Genomic DNA, 26,733 nt, shown 5'->3' on the forward strand with positions numbered 1-26,733 from the left:
TCAAAGTGACACACTAGGAAAACTTATTTATTGGTTTTTGTTTGTTTTTTAAAAAAGCTTACACTCATTGAGTACAGCAGATAAAATCTCCAAAAGTCATTTCGAAACATTTCAATTTGGAGTACAGTGCTTCAGAATGTTTTTGTCTGATTTTTCTTTACAATTCTATATTTGAATCAAGGTCGAACTGGCATTTTTATAAATTATGTAAAAACCTGATTAACACAAAACCACAGAAGGACACTGTCAGGGACATCCAAAACAAAAAAAGGAAAAAAAAAGAAAAAAAAAGAAATAACATGATGTGAATTTCATGTTACCCTCTTTATTATTGTACACAATATACAAACTGGTCCTTTATATCATTTTTCTAACTTATGCCTACTGTCTTACTCAGATTAAAAGGTGGAGATAAATAAATAAAAAGTATCTAAGTATCTCAAAAGGATATGAGGTAAGTGAGTATGGAAAGCATGTTAACTCCAATAAAACGAGCAAAAAGCAAAGCCTGACGACGTACAAAAAAAAAAAAAAAATACAAATTTTCAAGCATGAGATTATTGAATCCATGACCAGATGCTACCAAGAGATCATTTCATACAGTAACCACTTTTCTAAATAGAGTAACAACATTGTGATTAGAGCAGCACATTGTGCCCTTACTGAATAATAAAAAAGAAAGGGGAAAAAAAAAAAAAAAATCTTTCCGCTGGTTTACTGTATGATACTGAAATGGAAAAAATAATGAGGTGATCTGTAAGTTGAAATAACTAGAACTAACAAAACTTGGGAGGGGAGTTTACCAAAACAAACAAACAAACAAACAAACAAAAAAAAACCCAGCACAGGCAGAAATGAGAGTACGAGTTAACATTAACGTAGCACAGATGGAGCTGCGGGCGTCTTGCAGATAAAAGCACAGCTTCTCCAGTTCTGCTGCGGCGCACATGGATCAGAGGGGAGGAGAGAAAATACATCAAATATTGACCAAACACAGTAGTCGTTGTGTCAAGAGTGTGTTCTTTCTTTTCAAAGCAGCTGAATATGTCTTACCTTCACTGATTAGTGCACATTATCTGTGCTTGTCGGAGGATTTATGAGTATGAATGTTAAGGGAAATGGTGAATTATTGATTGTTTTCCTAATTAATTTGTCAAAAAACATCTGTATAGTTATAGTCAGTATTATTTTCATTGTCTAACTGTGGTATCAAAAAGCTGCGATCCAATTCAGTGTCCAGTGATGAACCCCAATGTAAGGAAAGTATTTTTTTTCCAATTACAGGAAATGACAGAAACATTATGAACACTTGTGAGCAGTGCCAGTGCGTAAATAATGTAACTGCCTTTTTTTGAAATGTCCAATTGAAATGATGAGATTCAAAATAAGGAGCACAAATTAGTTTAGTGATGGCTTGGCACATCGTAGCGGAGCAGGGCCGCAGTTATTGAAAACAGAAATGAGCGTACAGTTAAATTAGACAAGTTGAATGGTTATAGGCTGAGGATCAGTGCACTAATTATGTTTACAAGCAAGTCCTGTTGGCTGGCTTCTCAATGAAATTTAGCATCCACCGCAATCCAGAACAGTTATTGCATTAGAGTGTGTTTAGTGACACACGATGGATAAAAATGGAGGCAATTCTCTTGTAATGGAAACTAAATAGGAAACAAGTTTAGTGCAGTGAGGCTGCACCGAACACGTGTTGAAACACTGGTACACACAAGCACAAATCTTTACATAATCTAAAAAAAACCAAAAAAAAAACACAAGCTGTCATCTGTCAGTGACGACCACAAACAGGCGGCTGTGATTCACTTAAAAGGCTACGATTTAGAAATAAAAATATTCACACTGAACAGTACAAACGATACATATGATTGTGATTTAGGTGTCGCTCTATGTTTAAGGATATTGCTTTTTCTCTTCCTTTCCTCCGCTGCTGTCCCTCTTCTCTTTCTTTTCAGATTTCTCTTTATCGTGTCTGGACTCCTGCAGCACATGAACACAAAGAGAAAGAACGATTTGAGACAACTGTTCAGATCAGCAGTGATGGAAAATAAAGCTACATAAATGGTTAACATGGATTTAAATCTACTGGTCAAACAATGAAAACCTGTACTAAAAATGAGAGAGATCTGGCTAAAATTTCATGTACTCTGGAACAAAGTGACAAGCACAGTTGACCTTTTTTCCTCCAGAGGAAGTTCGCTCAGGTTTCACAGACTCGCCCTTCTCTTTACTGGAAGATTTGGATCTTTTGCTCTTCTCTTTTTCAGCTGACAGCGGGGAGTCACAGGAAGGACTCGTGCTCTTGCTGTTTTTGGAGGAATCTGGGGAGAAAAGTGTTTGTCAGTGATATATTTTGCTGTACTTGCTGGGCTGAAGGTTACTTCAGAATTATGAACTTACTGGTTCCATTCTCGTCCTTTCTGCGTTTGGATTCTTGGCTCGTCTCACGGTCGTTGACAGCATGGTCCTAACACAAACATACAGTATGTTATGATCTCTGTGAGAGATTGACAGAGAATATGTAACCTTTCCCTTGTTGCTACTTCATGATTACTCCAACTAACATGAACACTGTCTAACTTCAGAACAAGAGACATTTAGAAGGCTTAAAACTTGTTAAATACTGACTCTTTTCCTGTCTTTCCGATCCTTTTCTTCCTTCTTCTCTTTGGATCGGCCTTGCGTGTTCTCTGAATCTTTCTTCTCCAGCTCCCTCTCTCTGCTCTTGGACCGGGCAACTGAATTGTAGTTGACGTGGTGCTGTGAAGATAATTATATATTAAGAGAACAAAACAAACAAAAACATTTTTAATGTTGTCAGTTATGGAGTGGCCCCTCATTCAGTGTTAATGAACCAACATGTTCAGGTTATTGTGTAACAAATAAATGACCCACATTAGCAACAAGACAAGATGATGATTAACAGTTGTTTCTCTTTGTTGTCGAGTGTTGAGTGATTGTATATATAAATTACTGAGAATTTAATTATATGGAAAAACCACCACATGTAGATCTGATTAATGAGCTGTTTTCTTGTGGTTATGTCACCAGTGGGTATTTGGAGCCTGGGAGTTGTGTACTCAGTATTGATCAAGTGGACTGATTGTGGTCAGAGTTTCATTCACTACGTTATTGTTGAGTTCTATGTGCATTTAAGTTACAGGAAGCACTGCTGTTTCATAAAAACCTGACACAAATGTGTCCAAATGGAGCATGAACTTAAACCCAACACTCACACTGCAGTTACATGTTGTTACAGTTGTGATTTATTATTACTGTCATTCACAGCTGCTTGTCTGGTTGTGTTCTGGTCATGTCGGAGTGACTGGAGGAATTGCTGGAAATTCAGATATAGACAGACCTCAACGCAGTGTTGATGCTACAAGCCTCGACTGAGGCCCAGTGACCCTTTTGACCAGGACTGGAGGATTAGTGTTAGTTCCCAGCGAGCAGGGACCTCTACTTGTGGCTAAAATACTCTTTAAGAGAGTTGTCCATAAGCTATTATATTGCATGTTAATAGTGTATATTTCCTTGGTTGTTGGTGTGGGAACGAAGGATGTCTTACAATGCTGTTCACTGACTGATGTTTTTCATAATAACTCAGAGCATTCAGTGTAACACAAGGCATTTTTGCGTTTCAAAGTATCCGACCCACTTAAACTACATATTTAATGTCTTATAACACTGAATCACAGAGACAGTAACACTGACAATGATTGAGAGAAAGAAGATGTGCAGTGATGACACAATAATCCACACAGACACAAAGACTGAATTGTAGAATTGCCACCTCTACTAAATATTAGCTTGAATGGGGGAGAACACTGATGAAATTATTATTTTTTCTATTTGTACTTTATTTAGGTCAGTTAGTTCAGATTAGTTTTATTTTTTTTTCTGTTTATCAGTGTCAGAAAACCTTATTACATGTAATGTGATTCAATATTGTGACAAACAAAATAGGGCCCACAGCTGTGTGGTGTTTATGTTACATGTTTCAAATTGAATTTGGGTCACAATGAACTGGAATTACTTTTGTTGTCTACTATGAATTTCTGTCATCAGTGACCACTTCTTATTCTATTACAGAATGAATCAGGCAATGGGGCAGATACATGTTACTGAGTTGTTGATACTACCTCAGAAGATCACTTTTGAAGCTTTAAGTGAAGCCCTTAAAGCTTCAGTAACCAATATTATTTATATGAACAACAGGTTTAGCAGGAAAGGGGTTGCTTGTAGTGACAAACCCACAGAGAATTATCACCTGACTGAAGTCCTTCTCATTTCTACGAAACCTTTTAACCTTTTTACAGCTAATGAGATATTTCTCTCAAAAATTGCTGGAAAGCAAAAACAGACACTGAATCTTAGACTTGTATTTGTGAGGTGGGCAGAAACATGACATCCATGAATGCTAATGTCTGTTTGCGCCTGCTGAATGTGTCAACAGGTGATTGTATGCCAACACAACTTTATTAAAAAGGTGATAATTTGTCAGAAGTAGCTTGTTCGGCTGCCTCCAAGTGGCCAAAAAATATAAATTAACGCAGCTTTAAAGATTACTATCAACTTTGGTAATGGTGACACATTCAAATCAATCCACTGCTTTCCTTATGACAAAGTGTGAGGATACAACAATGGACAGATGAAGAAATCACAGACATGAAACATGAGTTATTTGTTGTCAACATTTTTGGCACCTGAACAAAGAAAACAGACAATCAGAGAGAAGGTACGAGTAGCAGTGTCAGTTCAAACCTTGGACGTGGACTCCTTGGGTTCGTTGTTATTGTCCTGTAGGGATGAATGGAGATGACAGATGAGCTGGGAGGGGGTGGGGGGTTTGGGAGGAGGTTGTCAGACAGCAGTAGAGTCGGAAGAAGGGGTGAGGGGGTGGGGAGTCTGGGCTGGCCGGACCAACAGCATACTTCTCCCTTGACCTGACCTTCAAGGACTAAGGCTTTGACAAGGTTATTACATAGAGGAGAGTTCATAGGCTCAACATCTGGAATGTCAATATTTAAATTGGAAAGACCCTGAGCATATATGAAATAACTGCTAGTCTTATTACTACAGACATGTCTGCAATTTCAGGCAGCATTATATTAAAGTCCTACAGCGCAGCTGGTATTTCAATACATCTAAAGTGCAAGTGCTGTAAATAATGTGTATGTGTGTGCCTGTGTGTGTAAGACAAATCACTCAATTCTTATGTGCTTGACTGCATCCCTATATAGGTAACTGTTGCTGTCACTTACAGTTCAGGAATGGATAAGACACAGGGAGCCTATTTCTCTGGTGGAAGGGTAAAATAAAGACCTATCACACGCTTCCAGTGGTTTGGGCAACGCTCCAGACGATTCAGGCTTCGCCCACTCTTTCCCTCACTCTCTCTCTTTGTTGGAGCAGGCTTATTTTCCTCTGCATTTTTGGCTGATTCAAAACTGCGACATTCATTTTCTCCGTCGTTCCCGGTTGCTGGTGGCTCCGATTTTCCATTGGATTCTTGCCAGGAGGTAGTACGACTGTTGATGCTGATGGCTGGTTGTTGTGGGGATAGTGCTGTAGGGGCCGGCAGGACTGACTGGAAACACACCGCGTGACGTGAAGGCTGCATGCAGGCCGTTCAACAAACGGGGATAGAAGGGGGACCGATGACTCAGCCGCAGTAGAGAGGCACTCCTACAGCAGAGCGGTTTGCTGAAAACCATCCTACTCTGCGCAGGATTCGGGCACGATGAGAGGAAAGCAAAAAACCTTGCATCACTTTAACCAGGAAATCTTCTCATCTCGAAAAAAAATGGGGGGGGGAAAAAAAAAAAATCTTGGGCACCATTTCAAGTAGTAAAACACTGCTCTCGGTGTAAAAACAAAAACAAAAACAAACTGGAGAAGGCGAAAGCTCTTGATTTGGCAAGCCATTTTACTTCAGGTGCAAAAAAATCCACAAGGAATATAGAAATGCGTATAAAAAAAATTCTTCCCAAGGCACACTGACTGCTTTCATTAATATGAAAATAGATAAATATTTCAATATGAAAATACTCAATATATACAATATTCTCTTGGCTAAGTCCTTCAGGGGGTTTTCTCCCAATTCTGCAAAATATTATGCTGATGTCCATGGAATGCTTTCCAACTCCCATGGATTTGGCTGGGATTTCCAGATGCCATGCCTGCATATATGACAACTCTCCTGGGTGATCTTCAGGGATGCTGGAATGTGCAACGGCAGGGAACGCTCCGGCAGATAGAGAAGAAACGGGCACAGCCTTCCTCAAGCCATACTAACCTTAACAGACGAGGAGTGGGACGGAGAAGAGTGGCTGTCGAGCTTTCGTCTTTTGTGATCTGCAAAGACAAGAGGGGTGACATTTGTTCTTATTTGAGCTGCACGTGACCTTAAAAAAATTCCATCCATCCATTCATGACTGACAGACATGTTGAAAATTCCTGCGAGCTTTTTCCTTATTTGGATTTGATGTATTCAAGTAACTGTGTTGAAATAATTTCAGGCTTCTCTTTAATGTTTCTGTATATTTTATGTGGAGAACACAGCTGTATAACAGACTACCAGAAAGGATAACTTACCCCTCTCGGATTCGGCTGACTCAGATCTGGGAACTGGTGACTTGAGGGACCCGGCCGCAGCACTCCTGTCGCCTTTCTCCTTGCTCTTGGACTCCTTGATGGCGTCGCGCTCCCTGGACGGCTCCATGGGCTCCCCGTTGCCAGCTTTGGCCTTGTCGTCTTTGCTGTTCTTCTCCTCGGCCTTCACTTTCTCCCTGTCTGCCTTGGGTGTCTTCTCCTTACCCTCACGTGCCGCCCGCTCCTCCTTCCCCGCTCTCTCATCTCTCTGCTTCTCCCGACGGTTCTCCGCCTTTGTCTCAGGAGTGCTGCCTGGTGTCTTTTCCTTTTTCTCTTTTTTCTCCTTCCCGCTCTTCTCTTTGTCGTCCCGTTCTTTAACGGCTTTGGTGCTGCAAAGAGGATGAATTTTTTTTTTCCTTTAAAATTCTTTGTTCAAAAATGTTTCATGCAAGATTTTTCTGATCCTAATACGATATTATATTCCTACTACTGTATCAAAAAACTTACAGGCAATAGAAACTACAGTGTAGAAGACTTGATATCACTACTCAAGGTGAGTTTGGATGCTTTTTTAAGTTTTGTTTGATATAATGCAGCTCTTGATATGTCTACCTGTTGAGAGCACCGTTCCCATTGCTGGTGGTCACTTTGGCCGCTGCACTGTTGGCTTTGTTCACTGGCTTTGTGGTCCCCTGAGATTTATCCTTGCCCCGATCTGCATAAAAAAAACAAAAAACAAAAAAAACAAGAACTGTATGAGCACATTTAAGGATATATCTGTTAGGCATAAAACAGATACCAACAGACACCTTTTTGGGAACCTTTAATGGATATTCAACCTATTATTCACATTTATATTGCTCTGATTCTCTGGTTAAATGCTTTTAGGGAGAAAATAATATTGCAGATAGACAGCAAAAAATACAGCCCAAGCATTTAAATGATTATCAGCTGCGATGGAACAATAAATCTGAAACAGAATGAACACTGTAGAATAAAACTAGATCAAATACTATACATCAAACTGTAGCATACTGTACCTGCTCCCTTACTTATTAGCTAAAAGCGCTGCATTTTAATAACAACCTTGCCAGGTTTTTCATCACTTACCGCCATCCTCTGATGTCCCCTCCTCTGTCTTGCCCGTGTTGGTGGCAGGCTTGCCTGTGCTGCCGGGGCCGTTCTGCTGATTGGCAGGGGTGGCACTGCGCGCTGGCTGCTCCTTATGGTGAAACTCATTCTCAGGGACCATGTGCACCTTCTGGCTTTTCAACCGACCTGAATAACTGCAAGACGCATAAAAGGTTTGCACAAGGCAGAGACAAAAACCTCATAGAACTTCTGAGTGTCACACGGTGCAAAAAATATGACTTTCAAACTGCGACAACAAAGCTCAAGTAATTGAGCTTTATCGTTGCAACATTCCCCTGCAAATACAAACAAACATACACACACATCTGTATATGGATAAGAGAAGTGGCAGCCACTGGAGGCCGCTGATGTTTCCCCATGAATCCCAATCTGCATCTGTATGTATGTATGTGTGTGCTATGAAGCAACTGAACTTGCTATAAAGCTTTAACAACTGAACACTACATTAGGAAGTCCAGGTCCTACCGATTCATGGCAGCTAGATAAAAATAAACCTTTTTACACCTGATTAATACATGGAGGCTACATTTCAGACACAGTGGAGGGAAAAAACTCCCATGCCCCCTCTAGAGCTAAAAATAAGATGCACTGCATGAATCTGCCAGTATATGTTAAAATCTTTAACAACTTGTCGAAACATCCCTTTTTATAACGACGCACAAACATCTGGGATGCAACATCACTCGCCGTTCCCAGATGTCTGAACGCAAATGTGAGAGAAAAAAAAACAAAACACCCATAATCTCAACAAATGAAATAATGCGCACTATTCTTTTTTTCATTATTACCACACATAATATATGTTAACTGTATGCTCCACAGAGAGCTGAACAGCACACAATGCTGTGTTACCCCATTGCTAAGGCATAGAGGTCTGGCCTCTTGTCCTTCTCCTCGAGGCAGATCTTGTGGACACGGCACTCCAGCGCTTGGCCCAGGTTCAGGACTTTGGGATAGCAGGGTAGGATCTTGGTAAGCACGATGAGGATGTTCCGGATGTGGGTGTAGTCTCCGGTCTCCAGGCAGTGAACTGAAGCCTGGATGGGGCAGAGACGAGAAATGATTATAGATAAATACACACCTTTAACAGAACTCTCAGAATTTTCTCAGAATTTCTAGAAGAAAAATGTTGGTAAAGGTGAAAAGCTCACTTTAGTCAGCATGTAGTGCCATTTGTGCACCACATGCCTAAAGTTCTCATAATCTAGCTGATCCACTTTGTTCCCTCCATCGAAGCCTGTGGCTCTGAAGATGGTCAGGAAGCCTGGGTAATTGCCACACTCCTGTGACCACACAATAAGAACAGAGAGATTAATTCCCAGATCATTTTACATCAAGAAGTGTTACAAATAAATCAGATAAAATCAGTGTCACGGGTGTAGAGAACAGGTAGAACTGGACACCTTCTCATAGATTGCACGGTCGCTGTGCCAGCGGGTCACCGTCTCCAGCATGCAGCAGAGGAAGCGTCCGTAGCGGTGAGACTCGTTCTCTGTACAGCTGGCCACCGTGTAAATGATGGCAGAAAACACCTGCAGAGTGACACAATGTAGCGTGTTTGCTTAGACAATTAAGTACAATGTTAAAAAAAAAAGAATTACATGTGGAAAAAGCTTCAAAGTCTTCATGAGTTTTACCAGATGGTACATCAAAGCTTTGATGTTCAGTATCTCAAAGCTGCACTTTGGGAAATATATTGTGAGCTCAAAATGGTTTTGATAAGCAAGCAGGTAATGAGCGTCCCTTTCAAGCTGTAATCTGATGGTTCACCCTAGAGCTTGTTGAACTGCTCAGATTTTTGACATTTACATTTATTCTTTAGTGCTACTTAAACTGATATTTCTACCACTTCTGTTCTGCTTAGAGGGCCAAATTACAGCCTAAGTTATTCCCCTTTATAGATCACAAAATTAATGTTTATTCATTGTATTAAAAAGGTACTCTGTTGCTTTAAGAAGGCTGCTATAAAACCAGAGTTTAAATAATTATTATCACCATTAATGCATAAGTCTGAGTATATCAGTGTCTTACCCTGTCATAGCACAGGAGGGTGCAGAAGTTGGGGGTCTTCTGCTGGTGGACCAGCTCAACGAAGCGGGCGCAGTACACGGCGTCGATGGAAGAGAAGATACAGCGAGGGAATAGACAGAGCTGCAGGAACTTTGTGATGGTCTCGTTCTTTGTGGATTCTGCCAGTAGACATTTAAAATTGAATTAGTAACATCGACAGCTCCAATATTGATGATGTGATCATGGCAATGATCAGCTTTGTTTCAATGCCCCCCCTTGTCCCCTACTGCACTAACAGTAGCGCTACAGCTAAAGACTGTTTTCATCATTGATTAATCTGACAAGTCTTTTCTCAATCAATTAATCGTTTTGTCTATAAAATGTCAGAAAATAGTGAAAAATGAGTCAAAGGTGATGTCTTCAGATGTCTTGTTTTGTCTGATCAAATGTCCAAAATCCAAAAGCTTGCACCATGAACGTTGTGTCCTAGAATTGATATTTTCGCTTTATTACAGGTATTACTGGTACTGTATATATCCAAACCATCTACTTCTGAAACCTTAAGTCCATTCATGTTGTTGAATATGTGCATTTTGGAGGAACCAAACTTATGCTTTGTCATTACTGTGGCCAAATGTATGTGTATGTGTGTTTGGGTCTATTTATGTACTTTTTAAAGATCAGAGAAGAGACAGCATTGTGGGAGACACATGCTGAATAAAATGAATCATTAGTGACACTGGCATGAACATAAGGATACTTACTGGCCAACAACCAGTTGTCTTTCTCCAGTTTGAGGCGGTGTAAGACCCTTGAGACGTGCTCCAGCTGCTTCTTCTCCTCCTCCTGCAGTTTTTCCTGCAGGGCAGTGCAGCGTTCCTTCTCCTTCTTTTTCTTATTTAAAGGCTACATCAGAAAGAAGACACAAGAATATTCACACCATAAATACACATAACACTCAAAGCGACCTATAATAATCATACTCATTTTACTAACACTTCTCTTATACACAATCACTGTAGGATCACCACAATATTATAAGAGCACTATGTCTCTGAGTCTAAATGATGATATAAGTGATCTAAATGTACGGGGATTCTACTGCTGCATTTATTGTAAACTGCACTGCATAAAACAACTCACTATCTCAGGGTTCTCCTCGATGGCCTTGATCTGGGCCTTGAGCTTGTTGACCTCACGGTCGTAGGCAGCATGAGGTACAGCCAGGTCGTACATGGTCAGGGACCAGAAGGTGGCATAGAACTGAGGCCGGAGGTCATCCCAGACCCTGGCTGGATGGAGGGACACCACAGCCTCGTGCACTGGTGTCATTACCTGTTCGCAGGCTGCCACATACTTCTGTACCTTTTGCTGCTGCCGGTTGCCTTTCTCTGCTTTCTTCAGCTCATCGTACTTGGACTGTGAGTAGAAAGTATACAGTGAGGTGTTAATTTCAAAAAAAGGTGTTATTCTTTATACCAAAGTTGTTTTTTTGGCGATGGTTTGACTGAAATAGTTGATGATAAATGATGACAAAATGCACAAAAAGTAAATGATATAAAATGACAAATATGCAGTTATAGTTTTCTATACTTTCTGCACTTCAATCTTACAAAAAACAGTTTTTAAACGTATCAATCTCCTGATTTTTTTTTTTTTATCTCTTACCTACCCACTGCTCTCATTAGACTTTCAGTGCAAGCAGCTTCAGCACATTTTCTAAGACCTAGTGCCTTTTTTCTTAAAATTTCTTAAGGCCTTAAGGCAGTGTGTTGAGAAAAACTACTGCACCTTGCTCCATTTTAGTCATCAAAAGAGTCAAAGTTTAGCCAAGTCAGCTGACATTAGTTTGCATTTACAAAATGAGGAAGAATGAGGCAGAATAGTGTGAACATATCGACTGCCTGACAAAAAATATATGCCTCATCATTGTCTTGATCACAAAGATCTGAATCTCTCTCCGTGACGTAAATGTGACATGATGCACTGAGGCTCTGACAGAGGAGTCCACTCACCAAAATCTGATGGGCGTACATTGGCCGAGACAGGAAGAAGGCAGCATCATGTGGAGTGTGGAACTGGTTACAAAGGATGTCAATGGAGGGAACTCGTTTGATGTAGTCTTCTGTGCTGAGGTTGGAGGCCAGAAAGCCACCAAACTGCACCAATGTATCATGACACTGCAGGATGACAAAGACTTCTATCAGCATCGAAAAGATGGATACTGTTTTACATTTATCTTGTTAGGGGGTGTAAAGTTAATCTGTAAGGTAGCAAATGCAAACAGAAATTCATCACTTCAATTCATTCACTTGCCTCTTAATTTTTTTGGTGGGTAATTGCCTAACAGATCATATGTGTGTTAATTTTTGATTTAATAATTGACTGTGGAGACATTTACTTGTTTAACTCAAAGCTAACAGAAGATAATATAGAGTAATATATCAAGAGAGAGTGTATACCTGGTCATAGAGGTGGCCAACCAGTTTAAGATGTTTCTCTCCGCCTTCTAAGAATACCACGCCATTTCGTTGCTGGGCCATGAGTAGACACAGTGGCAGGGCCAATTCGTGATCCAGCAATGCATCCTTCAGACGCTGCGATGACTTCTTAGTGTTCCTGATCTGGCCAAAGTAGCCACCCTGTGGACAGAGTCACATCCATAAAGATAACGTGGACCTGAGGGCAGGTGCAGCACTGGTCCAGATAATGATATAGATCTTGCAGATACTCGGGAGACTGCATTAGTAAATGATAACTGTACTTGAGTCTATACCTCAGCTTTGAGTTGCTCCCCTCCTGTCATGGCCTCTAACTGCTCTGACGTCATCTCATCTGTGATCTCGATGCCAGCCATTTTCTGCACCACTTCTTTCAGGATCAACAGGTCAAAACTGCAGGAAGACAAAGGACATATAAAGCAAATCGCATTTTCATTTAAGGAGCGGAGCAGGTTTCACAAACAACCCGTGTCCTCTTCCTAACATGGACATGTTTAAGAATTGAGTGTACATTGTGACAATTATAAGATCTAATTTAGAACACCTTAATGACATTTTACTGTCAACATATTTGTGTGTCTTGCTTTTAAACAATGTAATTTACCTATAATTTAAGAAAATAAACTTCTGACAATGACAGTATTTTCAAATTAAAGGGTTTTTCAAATAGAAACGCCCTAAGCCGTTAGCAAAAAGGTAGGGAGGCAGTTGTTACTATCTGTTTTCAATAACAGTTTATCTTGTTGTATTTAATATAAATTATTCAACATTTTTAATTGACATTGAAGGCAGTGTTACTAATGTGGCGGCTTGTCCATCCAGACCAACCATATTAATGTATTAAGATTGGACTCCTGCAAACCATCCATCCTGAGTTGTTTGGAGCTACTTACCTCTTTCCTGCTTTTAGCTGGTTGGTGACATACTGAAGAAGGCCAGCCAACTCAATTGGGTATTTTCTGAACACAGCTCCACACAGACTTGCAAGGCCTTGGTTGACAGGAGGAACATGTGTGTGTTAGATACTCATTAAACTTCAAACAGTTTCTTTCCTTTTGCATGCAAATGAATGGTGTGACTGTTTAAGAAACATACTCTGAAGCCATGAGGAGATGGTGGTGTCGTCATGCTTCATCTTCTCCTTCTCAGGATTGGCCAGAGCCTCAATGATGCAATCTGAAGACAGAGTTAAGTGGAACAACCTAGAAAATGGGAAAGAATCCCCCTTTAAACATACACCCCACTGCCCCCAACATCACACACACAACCACACAAACACACACACGATCTCTGATGTTTAACTAGCTGAATTCAGAGGGAATAGCATAGGATACAAGCCAAGACATCATAGTTGAGGGATGTGAGGTATTTCAAGGAGTCCACCACTGGAACAATGAGGTTGTCGTACCACTGGATCTGAGACAGCATCTGATAACAGGACAGAGGAGACGAGAAAACATCATCAACTATAGAGGGTATACATTTTACCTGACCTGGTGCCACCCCCTTACCTCCACCGAGTGGCCAAACAAATCTCTTAACTCATTTTACGGCACACGTGCATCCACACTTCACTATCCACAGATCAGGGAGTGAACTCAATGAAAAGTGGAAGTCATGTTGAAAATGCCGATGTGTAGGCAGAGATGTTTAAACATGCTGACCACTCTACATGAAGCATCATCCTATTACTAGATGTGCAAAGATTCTTTACATTAGATTATGTTAATTTACACATCTTGCATATTATAGAGAACAGAAACAGAAGTGTAAGGGTGTGAGGATATATCATAGCACAGTCACATTGAAAATGTTAAAAATGGTTTTATGCCTAAGTAGGACAAATGCTAATGGTAAATGTTACAATTATTGCAAATGCAAAAGACTATGAAGCCTGTATTGTGTATCATACCAAAGTTATGACTGTGTAAGTGCTGATTGTTTTTGTCAGTGCGGCAGGAACACAGCCCCAATTTTGTGAGTTTTTGCTAAGTGGCTTTTACTTTGATTCATGAATGCATGATTTGTAGGCAGAGCACTAGGTGTAAGCAATTCCCAAGACGGGCGCTAAAGCGAGGCAAGTCTGCATCGCTGCCAAGAGAGAGAGCCAGGAAAATATAATTAGCGTACGGAGCGAGTAAGGTGCTACGTGCTGTATCTGCTGTACCTGATAAAATATGAAATTAGTTTGTCTTTGTTGTATGTTGGTATCATTCAAAATGAGCCTCAAGTAAAATAGTTATAACAAAATACACTTACATAATCAAAAAGGATGGTGGGGTTGCTATGGCTCAGCTTGCCAATCTGCCTCCCAGATTGTTTCACATTCTCTTTGGTCAACCGCCTAGGGAGGGAAAAAGCATAAGACAGCAGATTAAAAAACACAAGAAGATGCAAAGAGTGCTGTAAGCAAAGACTGTCACTTCTGTAAGCATCACAGCAGTTACAGTTGGATGCTGTTATGGTTGTCGGCTTAAGATGAAAGTAATGTTATCGATTTCTTCAACAGCGGAACAGTGTTAGAATAATTACTTGCCCGACACATAAAAACAGCATTCCAAGTGCCATTTTAAATTCTTGTGCTGCCTGTGTTGAACTGTCCTTTTAATACAGCTTAACTTGAGATGGCTGGTGAAAAACAACACATTGACACATCTCTGCATGTTTTTACTATCCAATCGTTGTTCTTGGAACTGCGTTAGGTACACTGAGAGCTAGAAACTGGAGTTTAGTTGATTCTGATCTAGTCCACCCAAACTAAGTGGTGTTTTACTATGTTTGCAAATATTATAATTGCAACTTTATATGTTTTACAAGACACTTTCACTTAATTCCAAAACAAAAAGACTCAAAGACTGTGAGATAGTGGAGAAACCTATAAGAAATGAACTTAGCAACTGACAACTGCACAGTGACTTGACATGAATTAAAGGTAGAGTCAGTCAGTTCTGGAGGAAGATTGTTGATATTTGAACTAAACACTCAAGGAGCTCTGCCCCTCAAATTCATGTACATGCATTGCCAAGGCAGTGACCAAAAGAGAAACATGGCAGAATCCAGAGCAATGCATCAGCTGTAGAGTCACTTCTGTTACACACTTTATCACAAGCAGGATATTTGTGTGATTTAAACAGCTGCCTGCTCAAATTATACTTCACTAAACGCAACAGAAACAGAAGCTGCTGTGTTTACATGCCCATTTACAGAGCCAGGGCTGTGTATGGACACCAGATTTTTTTTCAGAACACACACAGAAGAGGTAGCTAGTGAACCATGAGGAGAAATTTGCTAATTTTGACAAAATTTATGTATGTATTGGATTAGAATTGCTGACTCTACCTTTAATGGGAACGGCTTGCTATTTATTTGTTTGGACTGGAGACAAAGCACAAATATGGTAAAGAAAGATGCATGATGTTATAGTAATGGTACACTGGGTTAACTTACTTCATAATGTATTTCGCCCTCTCCACAGTCTGGGCTTTGACTTTAACCAAAAGTGGATGGCTGGAATATGTCTCGTTCTTCCATTGTCCATATAACCGGTACCTGAGGGAGCATATGTGGAGGAAGCACAATTAAAAAGAAGGTTTCAGCTATGCAGCCCTCAAATACATTGGCAGGATCAGCAGAGTAGGCTTGTAAGCTTAAAGGGAACAGTTTTAACATAAACCAAGCACGTTCAAGCAACAAAGCTCGTAACTATAAACAGTCTTTGCATAGTAAAATAGCCACCTCCAATCTAGCAATCAAGCATAATGTTGAACTTCTGTTATGTCTGTGACTATTTGCCATAAAACAGCGGGGGTGAATTTCTACCTCATTTACTTCTAGCCCTCCAGTTTAATAAAAGAGGATTGCTCCTTAATGGTTGACTTGCTCTGATCAAGTAACTTGCTGTGTGTCATATTTGGAGCAAGCAAGGTCAAGGAGTATTTAAAAATCCCTTATGGTGCATCAACAAATTCAGCGCAAAGAGCAACCCACTGTAAAATACACCGACGCAGCAGAGCGTAAAGAACTGAGCTACTTGTCCATCTTCAGTTCATATTAAATCCTTTCTTTTAAAGTGTTGAAACATTTTACGGTGGGAGACAGTGAAATCATCTACAAAGTGCTACTATCTTAAATAACTAAAGAAGTTACATTATTAGCTGCAACAAACTGACACTGACAACTGAAAGAACAACCAAAACCTTTGGGAGCGCAGAGTGTCATTGCTCATCAGCAGCGTGCCAAAATATTCAAACAAAGAATCTAAAAATAACAATCTTGCATTGCTCGTGAGCAGAAAAGTTGGTTTGCTGAATAACGCATTTACACAATCAAGGTGAGTGTGAAGAACTGGAATTGATTGTGTGTGCTACTCTTTCCTTGCCAGCTAGTGAACATCATCCTAGAGCGCTGCCTAAGGGTTTACTCATTTACACAGCACCACATGTAGTGAGCGATACACGTGTGTGTGTGTATAGGTGTCTCTCTCTGTGTGTGTGTGTGTGTGTATCTCACCTGTGCTGGTAGGGAAAGAGTTTGAAGAGACCCCACAGTTCCTCAGACATGCAAGCATTACACTCCATCAGAGAGAGAGAAGGGAGTAGCACTTGGTCTGCAATGCTCAGGAAACAACTCAACAGCGTATCCTGCGATGAACATACAAATCAACATGAATAAGGTCCTAACAGTCATATACTACAGAGCTAAACTGGCAGATCCATTTAAGCAAAACTCTCTTGAATATTCAGCTACAGCCTAGTCCTATATTTAAAGATATATATACACACGTTTTATACTTACCAGTTTGTCTTTGACATCAGGTCTGCCATCACTTTGGTACTGAGAAGCAAAGGACACCAAATATGAATACAAGTCAAACTGAGACTTAGGCTTCAGTGCAGATGTAGTAATGTGGTGGTTACAATATGGTACCTCTTTCATGAATGCCTTGCCCAGACGCACAATCTTGGCAAAGAGGATGGGGTCGTGGGAGAGGTGAGGGCCCAGGTAGCAGAGCATGCTGAATGTGTCCCTGCGCAAGTCTTCAAAGCTCTCTGCAGGCCTAGGGGCCCGCTTGTTCCTCAGTGGATGCATCACACATCCCCTTGCTCCTTTCGGGACGCCAGCCCTGTGAGGAACAGATCAGTGTGTGAGAGACTGTGTTTTCTTTCTTTTTTTTTTTTAAACTTAGTTATTTACTGAACGTGTATTGAAATGCTGGTATCAAGAAGATTTACAATAGTCAGTTCAAACTGTGGTATGAGAGGTACTTGAGCATGCTTTCCGGTCTGACTAGATGTGGTGGGCAGTAAGTGAAACATTAAAAAAAATCAGCACCTTTTGTAGAGAGGCTCCACAGTCAGGTGCACAAGCTGGCAGAGTGCCAGTGCAATGGCCTTGTGAGAAGTCGCATAGAAGGAAGGCATCTGGTCCATAATACTCTGGGCATGGTGCCAGTCTCCAATCCTAAGCAGTGCTTCCAACAGACCAAGCTTCTGGTTATCAGGTGGCTGTGGGCACAGAAAAAAGCAGCAAATGAGTGTCTGCGTATCATTTAATATACCAAAGTTCAGTGACATTCAATATGGCAGAGCAGAGCACTGGCCAGAACTGAGTGCGGCTTCTGTCACACTCCAAAGTGATGGATTTTTAAAACCATTCCTTTCTATAATATTTATAAGGATGAAAACATATATTAGTTAAACTAGATCATAATATAGCATCTTAGACTATTTGGACAGAAAAATGTAAGTATTCACAGGCAGCAGAAGTACATTTATTAGATGTGAAGTTTGTTACAGAAGGTGTGCTTTCCCAAATTTTTCACACCACTAAACTCTTAACTGTGCTTATATACCGACAATTTGGTGTGAATTTTTAAGTTTGATATAATTCAGTGTTTCAATGTAATGAAATCAATTTTTAAGTACAGTTTAGCTTCGCTCAGTCTGTCTCTACATGATGATTTGACTTCAAGTGATACAGAACACAGGCTTTAGAAGTGGGCATTTCCTGCTCCATCCCTGCAACACCCCCCTTGTGTTCATTAATCACTCTCACTCCTCTTCCTCTCATCATCCATGCAGACTTGACAGCATCCCTCCAGAACAGGCCAAAATCTTTGATATCCAGGAATTTATAAGTAAATAATATGACAGTTAATGTTTCTGATACCTGCTCATTCTTCTCTTCCTCCTTTTCCTTCTCCTTTTCTTTGTCTTCATTTTTCTCTGAAGGTAGCACAACCATGACCAGCTTGCGAGCAATCTGCTTGGCCTCTGAGATATCTCGTTTGTGTTCCTCTACAATGGCGACATCTGGTGGCATAAGCTGGAATGACAAAGATAATTCTTCAGTATTAGAACAAATTATACTAGAGGCTTTACATTTCATACGGGTGAAATAACACTAAACTTTGTATTAAACCCAAAGATCTGATATAATTAAGTGAATATATTTGCCACATAAATCACCTTGACAACATTAGAGGATTACAGTCTGCCTCAGAAGTTGCTATCTTAAGGTTTGCACCACTCGTATTTCCAAATACACGCATATGTGAATTGAATGGTGACCACTTTGTACTAATGTGGCCATTAGCTAGACTCTAGCGGTTCCTTTTCCTTACATGTACGTAGAGATCTTCCAGCTCTATCAGGTTATGGTGAAGCAGAGCAGCAGCAATGTGGTAAAGTGACTTGGGGGTTTCCTCGTTGGGTTCCTAAAGATAGACACAAGAAAATAAATGAATACATTATCATGGAAATCAGACATATAATTAAGCGACACACATTAAATATGAGTCATGCCATAATCTTGAGGTTATAGTTTGGGACTGTTTGGACAGATATTTTAAAATATAAAAAGGCTACCACATGAACATATTTAGTTTTGGATTTGCCTACTTGTGGGTTAGGTCATACTATTAGACACATTTTCTTGCTTTTATTACTTTTTAATACCCAGAGTTGATATACTCACCTGGTAGAATTTGAATTTAAATCCCAGGATGTGGCAGAGAGTGAGCGGCTCACACATGTAGGACTTGACGAGGGACAGGAAGAACTCATCTTGGTCGGATCGACTCTCATACACCTCCAGGATTATGTCCAAAACACGATTAGGGTCTAAGTTGAAACATCCTGTAGGCAAAAGAAATGGGAAACCTAAGCAGGCAACAGAATAACAATAAATAGATAAGTAAAGACTTGTCCAAACAAGCAAGTGGTCCGTTAAGGGAAACAGGTTATTCCAAAGCCTCTGTGCTGCTGAGGCCTGAGTCCTGGTTGCTTTCACACCTGTAATTCAGTTCATTCGGAGGTGATCAAGGCAAAAAATTATTCTTTGTTGCCTTTTGGATCTGGTCCGGTTTATGTTCACACTGGCTTTTTACAAACAAACCAAGAGCTGTAAACATGAAGTTATACAGACTGACAGGTAACTCACTGATTGGACAGTTTTGGTAATTGTTGTCCTGCATCATCAGCACTACACAGACCCTTGTGGGCAATTTACATTCTGGTCAATGACAGCAAGTCATGCAGCACTAAAATGCTTCTTTTTTTGTTTATTTATGTTGTCTGGTGTCACAAAGAGCTCATGCAGAAATAACTAATTCTGAGCATTATCAGTGTCAGTAAACTGCAAATCAACCACATGTTATAAATAATGAAAAACAGGTTGAGACAAAGAGGTGTCTTATAACACAATATTACAGGAAGGTATGACTGTGGCACAAAGGACTGGCAGGTAGCATATGGGGACATATTTTCTGTGATATATGCAGGTACTTGTCTCTGCATGATAAGAGTCAATACTGAATGCTGAAGTGACCAACAGAATAAGGTCAAATTACTAGAGGTTTTGGTGAGAAGCCTGGTGATACAATAACCCCTAGTATATCCTCACTCATCTAATCAAATATTGTCAATAAAAAAAAAAAACACTCCGCACAATCAACAATACTGTACAATTTGCATTTGACATTTGCAAAAGATACAGAAGCACCAAATTCAATGCAGTCAACCTAAAAAAGATTTGTTTGGTACCTATGAGGGACTTGATGCTCTCCAGTACAATGTGGCTGGTGATGTTGCCCGACAGGTCTTGGCCAAGCTCAGTGATTAGTTTGGCATAGCCCTCATTCTCCTCCCTTAGCAAGTTGAACTTCTGTTGCTTGTAACTGAGAGAAACAAAATTACATAAATATTGGATGCACACTATAAAGCACAATAAGTATGCCCAGTACATTAAAATGGATGTTTTCTACATATTTATGTTTATATCTCTACTTACAATAGTTTAGTCTTGATTTTTACAATCTTCTGATTGAACTGATGGGCTTGTTTTATAAGTCCAAGGGATTCAAGGGTTTCTGGATCCAGCCGCTCTTTCAAGATGGCCTCTGGAACAAAAAACTGATAGAAGAAAAAAAAAATTGTGGTTTATTATTACAGGCCTGGGCATTTAAATCAATAATGCATTCCATGACTCTTACACAGTTGTAAACATTTCATCTTAAGTGGCCAAATTCTTATATACTAACTACACCATCTCACTTGCAGGACAATGAAAATTTATGAGTACTCTTGTATTTTGGGGGACACAGATGCCTTTCTTCAGGCAGTCTTTGTATTCTCTTTCACCCTGAAGTGGCTGCAAGAATAGTTTTTTTCCGTCAGTTATATAAACAAAATATTATGTTAATAAAGTAAAACTGTTCTTACCAAACATGCTCCCACCAATTGTGTGTAATGGTCACGTTTGTTTTTTTCTTCCAGTGCACCAGTCTCTAAATCTGTGAAAAATAGAATAAATAAGATATAATAATGAATTATGACACAAAAAATATAAGTTTGCTAAACAAGATATTCTAATATTGCAAGCTTTAATGCAGTACTTCAGATTATGTAAAAGTAAAATGTGTAAAATAAAAAGTTTACCAAGTATACTGAACACATCTGCTAAAATTGATGGCATGTCATCTCTGAGTTCCTGAAAGTAAAACAAAAGAGAACAGACAATGTTAAAGCTGGACAAAAACAGAATGCAATTATTTGCTGGCACAGTGAGACCCAAATCACAATATTGTGTTCAAATCAGTATCTTCTTATTAAACTTGTGTAAGAGACAATGCTATCACAGTATTCGTATCCATTAGTAGAGACTGCTGTGATATGGATACTACAATTTAACACGTTACACCACATTAACTCTTCAAACATAATTTCTTACTGAGATAATAAACAGCAAAAGGTTTTTATGTCTATTCTTTAAAACAGTGCAGACACTTCTATATATTTAACATTGTTTTAAACAACTCATGGGAAAACAAAAAGTACCATCATGTCCCCAAGGACGCTGGCGACAAGATCCAACTTCAGGTTCCCCTGTACAACTTGCCAGCAGAGCTCGTATAAGGCCGCCTGTATATCTGGACAGGTAAACAGACAAGACACAGTTCATCATCCAGGCAAGTGAACTTAACGAACTGACAGGTAAATACTCTCTTATTAAATCCAAAAATAAATAACAAATAACTACAAATTGACCTAAATAAGGTACAAATACAAGACACAAAAACTGTATTCACTATTCTGTATTCAGTGTTCACCCTCCACTTCAAAAACATTTAGAGGCACGTTTAGCAACAATTAATTCCTTGATTTATGTGAATAGGTCTCTGTCAGTTTTCCTCCATTGTTCCTTGCGAAACCGCTGAAGCTCTGTCAGTTTCTCACGGGACTGTGAGTGAACAGCAGTTTTCAGGTTCTGCCAATTTCTTAATTGCACTGAGGCTCACACTTCACCAGACATGCACTAGGGATCAGATGCTTAGCACTAGGACTGGGAAAACTAACAGATAAATGGACCATCATAACAAATGTTCTGAAAACTTTATGTAAAACAATTTACTTTCTGTGCATGTCACTTATTGGAAATATTTCAGTAAGCAAACACTCAAGTTTACTGTTGTGCAACAACAAAGTTATGATGACATTCATGAACTTATTACACTGAAACACACACGCTGCTAGGGCTGTGAGATATGACGACATATATCTTGTGACGATAGAAAAATGTCTAATGTTTCATATTATGATTGTTTATTTCATTGTGTCACAAATCAAACTCTTCACTGCAATTTTTTTGTCATTTGGAGTCTGTCCACCTTTTGTGCAGATTACATTGATAAATTACTGTTCTTAGCTTTTTACTCACAAAGCTTTTATTGCACTTACAGTAACATAACGAGTGTAGTTGTCATCATCTCAAGTACTTCACCTGGTTCAATGTCTCTCCTCTGTGTGTGCAGCACACACACTCGCAGTGAACCACAGAGAGCAGAGGAGAGTAGCACAACCATAAATGACAGAAAAATGCAGTAGAGACTATGTTTGTTAATATTATTTACCTAATTTATGCGCATTTGTTTCATTTCAGTTCAGTGCGAGACTCTTTGTGTTTTGCTTTCATTTATGGTCGCGCTGCGCTCTGTGGTTCACTGCAGGCGGGGCTGAGCTCTCTGTGTGTGCGCTGCACACACAGCACAGCAGAGGAGAGACAGTGAACCAGGTGAAGTGGTCGAGTTGATGACAACGACACTCGTTACGTCAGTGTAAGTGCCATGCAGACCAGAAATTATTTATTCATTGAATTTACAGAAAATGTGCTATATCATGATATGTATTGTTATCAGGATATGAAATGATCTATATCGGGATACGGGATTTTGGTCATATCACACAGCCCTACACACTGTTGTGACTGGGTTAGCCACACATCACTACTTGACAGAGAGTCACATTATGAAAATGCTGCCTGCAGTTTGACAGTATTTTGAGAAGTTGGAGAATGAAAATATGCTATTTGTGAATGATGTCAACGGAAACTAAAATGTCAAGGCAACGCAGCCAAGGATTTCTTAAAGATGTATATGTTTTCAGTAATGGAGGATGGATGTATCTGTTTGTACAACAACAAAACTTAAATAAATTGACAGAAAAGGGCAATAGAACTGATATAATTTTCAACTTACCTCTAATCTCACTTCCATGATCTGTTTTCTCTGTAAGGTCTTTGCAGAGTTGTACGCTATGAGGTAAAGAGACAAAATTTTGGTCAGCCTTAAAGAGAATAATTCAAGATTTTCTACAAATCAGACAGACTCCCAATTTGCAGATTTTTTGTTGGTCTATAAAACCAATGTAACTTAATTAGGCTAATGATAATAATAACAATAATAATAATAATAATAATAATGACAGAGGAACATTATTTGAATTTTGAATTGACTAACAAAGAGGCAACAGTGTTAGTATAAAACTTGGACTCTGGGACTGAAGTGAAACTACACGAGCAAACGGAGGGAGACCAAACAAAACATCAAAACTCAAAATATATTGAAAATATTGTTTTGTCACATCAATTTCCTAGTGAAGTAAGATCTATTTAGGAATCATAATGAAAGTGGGGCATCTGATTGTTTGAAGCCATTATATGGAGCTTCTTTTTAACATTATATGTTCTCCTGCAATGGATATGACAAATGGATAAAAGCTTGGCAATACAGCCATCAGTGGTACTGGATTACATGACAGACAATGGTGTCAAATGAGATGTGTGTGAAGTTTCTTCTGGCTTGGTATTACAAAGGTACTACTGTTGCCGTATCCAGTTTAATGGTGTATGGGTTAAAGTTAGTGAGAAACTATGCAATATATTTCGCAAATCTTGCACGTCTGGTTACATTGTTTTCCAGGACCTCTGCCAACTGCTACAGCAGGCACGGTGGCATTCATCCACATTATGAAAAACAATTCCCAGGAAAATCTTCTCAATCTGGCTGTGTCCAAGCACACAGAACCTAACTCAGGGATGTCCTTGTTGGCAATTCAACTGGCCTTGAAGAACGAGCACCGACAAAAGCAGACTGATCAAGCACTAAACGACTTACATTAAAACTTACAATTGAACACAATACACCACACCAGCTGAGAGCCAGCGTGTATGTTCTGCACAAACACAAACACACAAGTGAAAATAATAAGTTAGTGGGCTGTATCATGTGGACTCTCTCACTGACTGCCTCTGCCACCCATTCAACATGCTCAAACAGTTGCTGATATGGACCAACTAGTGCCAACAATGCTGGCCGCACTGCAAGAACTGCACGCAGTGCTCAGTTAAAGATGCTCAATAAAACACCCTAAGGTACATTAAGGTCAAATACAGTGGTTGATTTTTGCATAATAGGGTGACAGGGCAGATTTTCACTACTTTAAGCAACAAGATACAGCACTAATTCAACGTTACACCCTTGCCTCTCTGACTTCCCACTATTGCACAAGAACAACCGACTGATGTCAGACACAGATAGACCCAAATGTCCACAGTAATATTAGACAGCCTGTGAAGAAAATGCATTATTTTACTTGAAATACAGTGGTTACGTAATAACAATGTGACACTTTAGTTAGCAGCACATAGAGATTGCCCTTTCACTTGTTGTCAACCACTGAGAGATCACTGCATGGGATGGCATCCCTGAGGAGGTGGGGGTCTGTAGGGCTTGTTGACATGGAGGCTTTATCAGGGACCTTCTGACTGAGGGATTTACGACTGTGATGCCCAAACAGACTCTCTGTAATCATGCAATGAGTTGTTTTGTGTGAAGGGAAATAAGTATTTTTTTCCAACTGAAAAACGTTTGTTTAGCACTTGTTGGATGAACTTTGTTATGCATGTTCAGTATAAGATCTTTCACAGACTGTGTACAGGCATGGATCCCTAGCAGATGCAGAGACCCACCGGTGAAATGCATCATTTAAATTACATGTACAAGATTCTCTCTTAGATAATTTTACAAGTTGATAGTTTGATCTGGAGCAATTTTCTGTCAAAGTGTTATCAGCTACAGTGACATGCACTACATATATGACTAAGAATTAAGTAGTCTGAGTTGATGCATCTCACTGCAGGCCTTTTCTAACTATGCAAGGCCTACATCGACTAATAGCAGCTAGCACTGTGGATGAGCCTATTGTGTCTTTGCCTGCAACTTAAATAATGGCTGCGCTGAAGAAAACAAGTGAAAATATCATTCACGAAACCATTTTCCTTTGAACAATGACAACACTAAAAGCCCAATTCTGTGTTAATTTCAAGATGCTGCTAGGGGCACCCTGTGCCCAAGATGAGTGGATTTGGCGATGAAACGTTAGTTAACGTTAGTGTGAAAAGTTAGCGCTAGGTGTGTTGTACAGATATCATCGGTTATGGTAGCACCGAGGGCACATTGTTACACCACATTATAGCTCTACTATTGTTGTAGTAAGCCAACTGATGGGGTTAACTACATAAATATCTAGTTTAATATACCGTTGTTATTTGAAGAGGGAGGTTAAACCGTTAGCTGAACATTAAAGTTACGACTACATGTCCGAAGTGACGGTACAAGAGGATTTAACCGTCAGCAGAGAAAGTTTAAAGTCATTAAATGTCGTGGTTATTTTTCTTTTTTATGCTGCAATTCCCAGCTAATACATCAAGGGAGGCTATCGACATCATAAGCGCTCCAGCTAACCTGCTAGCATTAGGTTAGCTAGCGTTATATGCCAGGATCCAACGTTTCCCTCCACTTGATTACCATTACCGTTAACCTTAAAATAACGCGGACTAGCGATAGACTTTTAACCGCCTGCTCGTCAGTTGTCTGTTGACAGTTGATGTTGGCTAATTATATTAACTTTGGCACAATATTTTCTTCAATTTAGAGGCTAGTACATATCGATACCAGCCCGAGAGTGGGCTACATGAATGCTAACTAGCTTAGCTTTGATAGCCATCGTGTTTACACATTCACGAATGAATTTAAATAACGCCTCCACTACACAACAATGAATAAATAGAGCATATTCACTATTAAACGACTGCAACTACATGAATTGTTTATTTTTTCAGAGTTAAATGGCGGTGTCAACTGTTCCTTAGCTAGCCGACGTTACCGCTTATGTTAGCCCTCGCAAACACTTGAAAGACTGGCCTTGGATTGTAATGCTAGCTACGTAATTATTATAAGTAGTAGTAACATAAATCAACAACTGTTAAACCACTGTGACCCCTAACACTGTGTCGAAATTCAGATCCACTTACAATTCGTGTTTTCCTGATTTTTCCCAGTTTTTTATCCATTCACCAGGGAGGATAAGTGTCGCCATCTTCCATACACACACAGCCCGGATGTCTAGTTCATCATGGCACACACAGGGTCAAATGTGCTGCTGCAGCCAGCTCACTGTTGCATGGTGGGACACTCTGACAAAGGCTCCTATGCATGCAACACTTTCTCTTCAGTGTGTGTGTGGCAGTGCAACTCTCTGCATGCACCTCAAGGCTCTTGATTTAGCAAAGTACTAAGTAGTAATTTAAAAGGTTGAATTACATTTACCTACCCTTACACAACATAATT

The 26,733-nt window shown here is 39.8% G+C and overlaps 1 protein-coding gene across 4 annotated transcripts; it reads right to left on the minus strand.

Annotated features, from left to right (window-relative positions):
- Positions 1-26,664, minus strand: thoc2 (THO complex 2). 4 transcript variants are annotated; one of them, XM_042430761.1, is made up of 39 exons: positions 26,418-26,662; positions 23,302-23,357; positions 21,605-21,696; positions 21,206-21,257; positions 20,990-21,060; positions 20,559-20,680; positions 20,312-20,445; positions 19,245-19,405; positions 18,892-18,984; positions 18,438-18,593; positions 17,601-17,773; positions 17,196-17,391; positions 17,064-17,102; positions 16,779-16,909; positions 15,717-15,818; positions 14,529-14,613; positions 13,604-13,697; positions 13,365-13,445; positions 13,163-13,259; positions 12,545-12,662; positions 12,231-12,410; positions 11,784-11,948; positions 10,912-11,187; positions 10,533-10,674; positions 9,790-9,947; positions 9,162-9,290; positions 8,910-9,041; positions 8,611-8,795; positions 7,717-7,892; positions 7,219-7,321; positions 6,610-6,995; positions 6,311-6,369; positions 4,777-4,812; positions 2,641-2,772; positions 2,413-2,479; positions 2,188-2,333; positions 1,916-1,992; positions 1,054-1,100; positions 1-933 (listed from the first exon to the last, which is right to left on the minus strand). In XM_042430761.1, the coding sequence occupies exons 1-38, from the start codon at positions 26,480-26,482 to the stop codon at positions 1,073-1,075; spliced, it is 4,695 nt and encodes a 1,564-aa protein (XP_042286695.1). In that variant the 5' UTR covers positions 26,483-26,662; the 3' UTR covers positions 1-933; positions 1,054-1,072. The 4 variants fall into 4 exon arrangements, 2 of the variants coding, with proteins under 2 accessions (XP_042286695.1, XP_042286696.1); XM_042430762.1 differs by having other exon boundaries at positions 1-936; XR_006099550.1 differs by lacking the exon at positions 1-933 and having other exon boundaries at positions 1,076-1,100; positions 1,916-1,994; positions 2,189-2,333; positions 26,418-26,663.
- Between the last annotated feature and the right edge of the window lie 69 nt (positions 26,665-26,733).

Source organism: Thunnus maccoyii, chromosome 13, assembly GCF_910596095.1.
Source record: "Thunnus maccoyii chromosome 13, fThuMac1.1, whole genome shotgun sequence".
NCBI lineage: Eukaryota > Metazoa > Chordata > Actinopteri > Scombriformes > Scombridae > Thunnus > Thunnus maccoyii.

What these genes read in the sequence shown, in the direction of transcription:
- thoc2 (XM_042430761.1), bottom strand. Translation starts at nt 26,482, where the DNA reads ATGGCGACACTTATCCTCCCTGGTGAATGGATAAAAAACTGGGAAAAA. An exon ending in TCGAGGAGAACCCTGAGATA is followed by an intron (nt 10,675 to 10,911) that starts GTGAGTTGTTTT and finishes TTTCTGATGTAG; the next exon opens with CCTTTAAATAAGAAAAAGAA. An exon ending in AAAGGACGAGAATGGAACCA is followed by an intron (nt 2,334 to 2,412) that starts GTAAGTTCATAA and finishes TTTTCTCCCCAG; the next exon opens with ATTCCTCCAAAAACAGCAAG.